Source organism: Solanum tuberosum, unplaced genomic scaffold, assembly GCF_000226075.1.
Source record: "Solanum tuberosum cultivar DM 1-3 516 R44 unplaced genomic scaffold, SolTub_3.0 scf01115, whole genome shotgun sequence".
NCBI classification, from domain to species: domain Eukaryota; kingdom Viridiplantae; phylum Streptophyta; class Magnoliopsida; order Solanales; family Solanaceae; genus Solanum; species Solanum tuberosum.
The window spans coordinates 1-2705 of record NW_006240024.1 but is presented as its reverse complement, the minus strand read 5'-3'; the positions used below and the strand labels follow the sequence as shown (position 1 = coordinate 2705).

The following is a 2705-nucleotide window of genomic DNA, read 5'->3' as shown; positions in this document are numbered from 1 at the left end:
GGTAGGGGTGGGGTTGGGTAGAATAGGTTGACATTTTCATTTTTTTCTTTTTCTTTTTCTTTTTATAATTTTCGGGTCCCAGTGCCACATGTTATTTTTTTAATTAGCCGTTTTACAACGTCACCGCAAGTGTATCACACACTCTTCATATATTTTGCTGATTATCAAAAAATTCCTAAAAAGAACAATTTTTGAATTGGTAAAAGTGTTCAATAGGTACTAGTCTTAGTTGAGGTGTCTAAGTGAATTATGCGGACAACTTTAAGGGGTCGCTAATGACTTAAGCCAAATTCAAGTGTCTATTTGTGCACACCCAAAGTTGAAGGGCATAAATATAATTTAAAGCCAAGTTAAATGACATATTTATGTATTAATGCCAAAATAAAAACTAGGAAAGTACCTATTTTTAACTTTAACTTTTTCTAAATCGTTTTTAAAATATCTAAACACCCTCTGAACATATTTATTGACTTGGGCATTATCTTCTTGGCCCTTAACATATTTGAGAAGGCTTCATGTGTGTATATGTTGTAGACAGAGACTTAAAAATACGCCAAATTAGACACTCTACAAATTAACTAAATACAAGAACAAAAAAAAAATCTGATGACCCTTTAAGATCATTAAAAGTTAACTCATGAAATTTAGATGAAAATTTTCTCCCAAATACACATGCTATGGCGCATTATTTTGATTAAGTGTTTTAGAATCATAATATGAGTTTGATTAGAGCGAGTGAGCTCACAATATCCATAAGTACTGAGTTAAGATTTACATGCTAATTATTAGTTTATGAAAGAAGTGTTCTTTTATGCTTGTCCCCATGCTCACAATTCTAGCAAACAGTGAAAATATATAGTTGTGTTTGAAAAAATGGCATAATTATTTAGCAGATCAAAACAAAACACAACTTTAATTTGTTATAGCGTCTTGAACGTGGGATATAATGAATGATCCCTTAGGGTCGTTTGGTGGATAAAATAGGTAAATGACAAATATGTCCCTTTAAATCCTTTTTATACATCATTTTTTACATTTATGTATATTTACATTTTTTTAATACCATGTATAATAATATTTAACTACTCCTTATTTTTATGATAATTATACATATTTTTCTATTAAAAAATTATACTATATAAATATAATTTTTATTTATGAATTTATTTGACTAATTCTTATGTTTATTTTATTTTGATTTCTCATAAATTTTCTACTCTTTAAACTACTTAAGGATTTTATTTTGATTTCTCATAAATTTTCTTCTCTTTAAACTACTTAAGAGGGAAGTTCTATTTTTAAGCCAAATAAGAAAAAAGTTCTATTTTTAAATACACATGGTACTTGTCATGGGAATACATAAACAAAAATATTTAAGTTAAATAAAAAAAAAGTTTTATTTTAAAAACTGAATAACTAAAGCTCGCAAAGAAAAATTAATAAAGTTTAAATAAAGTGACGGGTAATTTTGTATACAAATAATTTATTCTTAGAATTTATCAATATATAATATTTTGAACACAACAAACCAAATACTCAATAAGAAATAATTCTAGGACAACTTATCCCATCATAACTCATATTCAAACCAAACGACCCCTTAATATTATGAAACACAAAAATAATTAAAAGCTTGAATTTAAACATGACAGTTCAATTGGGGTAAAATGTCATCAATTAGCCATTTTGTTATCCAACCATATGCCTTTTGTGTCAAATGATTTCCATCCCAATTTATGTAAGTACTCGGGTCTGCACACGCTTTATCAGCTCCTGGCTCACCACATTTCCTATTTTCGGTATAATTATATTCTCCTCCTACTCCACAACATACTATTTGTAGCGTCTTTTTGTCGAATCCTAAAAATATGGAAGAAAAAAAGAATGTTAGTAAATTGCATATTATATTAGAATTGAGAAGCTCTACTAATTGCCCCATTATTCCTCAAAATTAGTTATATACACTCACCAAGAGCGACGGCATTTTGTAGAAGCCAGTAATAGGCATTGTAGTAATCCCCGTAAATAATTGAAATGTTTGGATACTCTCTGTTCAGCTTATGAATGGCTTGTTGAAGAAGATTGTTATAAGATATTATAAAATTGTTCCACTCTTCCGCGCAATGGTACTCATCGTAGACAGTTGAGGATTTGTTCATGTATAACGTTAGGATACTTGGGAAACAACCTGAAGGAAAATTGCCAGGAACTAAAATTCGAGTAGCCCCAAAACCAATAATTGTCTGGAAAATAAATAAATAATCATAATTAGGAATCAAATTTGAAGCAAGCTATTCTAATAATAATGAAGAAATAACAAACACTTACTCTAACAGAATGAATGATGTTTTTCACAATATCAGGCACTATTCTTCGCAGCTCCTCTACATATCTACCTTGCCTAAACCCATGACTAACTTCATTTCCTCCAATTTCTCCGACTAGGAAAAGTGAATTTTCCAAATATTTTGCGCAATCTAGCAAACAAGAATAATTGTAGAAAAATATCAATATTAAATTAATTAGTTTAGCTTATTGTTATAAATAAGTAGAGAGTAATTACCATCGGAGCAAACAGATTTGAAATGAGAAGACATCCATTGAAGCTGAACAGTTAATGAACTATTTGTGAAAGACATAGCGATGTTCCTGGATATGAGGTATTCCGCTGATAAAGCAGTAGCCCCTGATACAGCAAAATTCGC

General features: G+C 29.6%; 1 protein-coding gene across 1 annotated transcript; it reads right to left on the bottom strand.

Moving 5' to 3' along the window:
• Window positions 1-885: 885 nt before the first annotated feature.
• LOC102584508 (GDSL esterase/lipase At5g03980-like) lies at window positions 886-2699 on the bottom strand (the record flags this gene model as incomplete). The annotated part of the gene is made up of 5 exons (XM_006367882.2): window positions 886-955; window positions 1598-1860; window positions 1970-2243; window positions 2329-2477; window positions 2564-2699. Coding segments are annotated over 4 exons (780 nt in total), but the record flags the coding sequence as incomplete, so codon positions are not given.
• Between the last annotated feature and the right edge of the window lie 6 nt (window positions 2700-2705).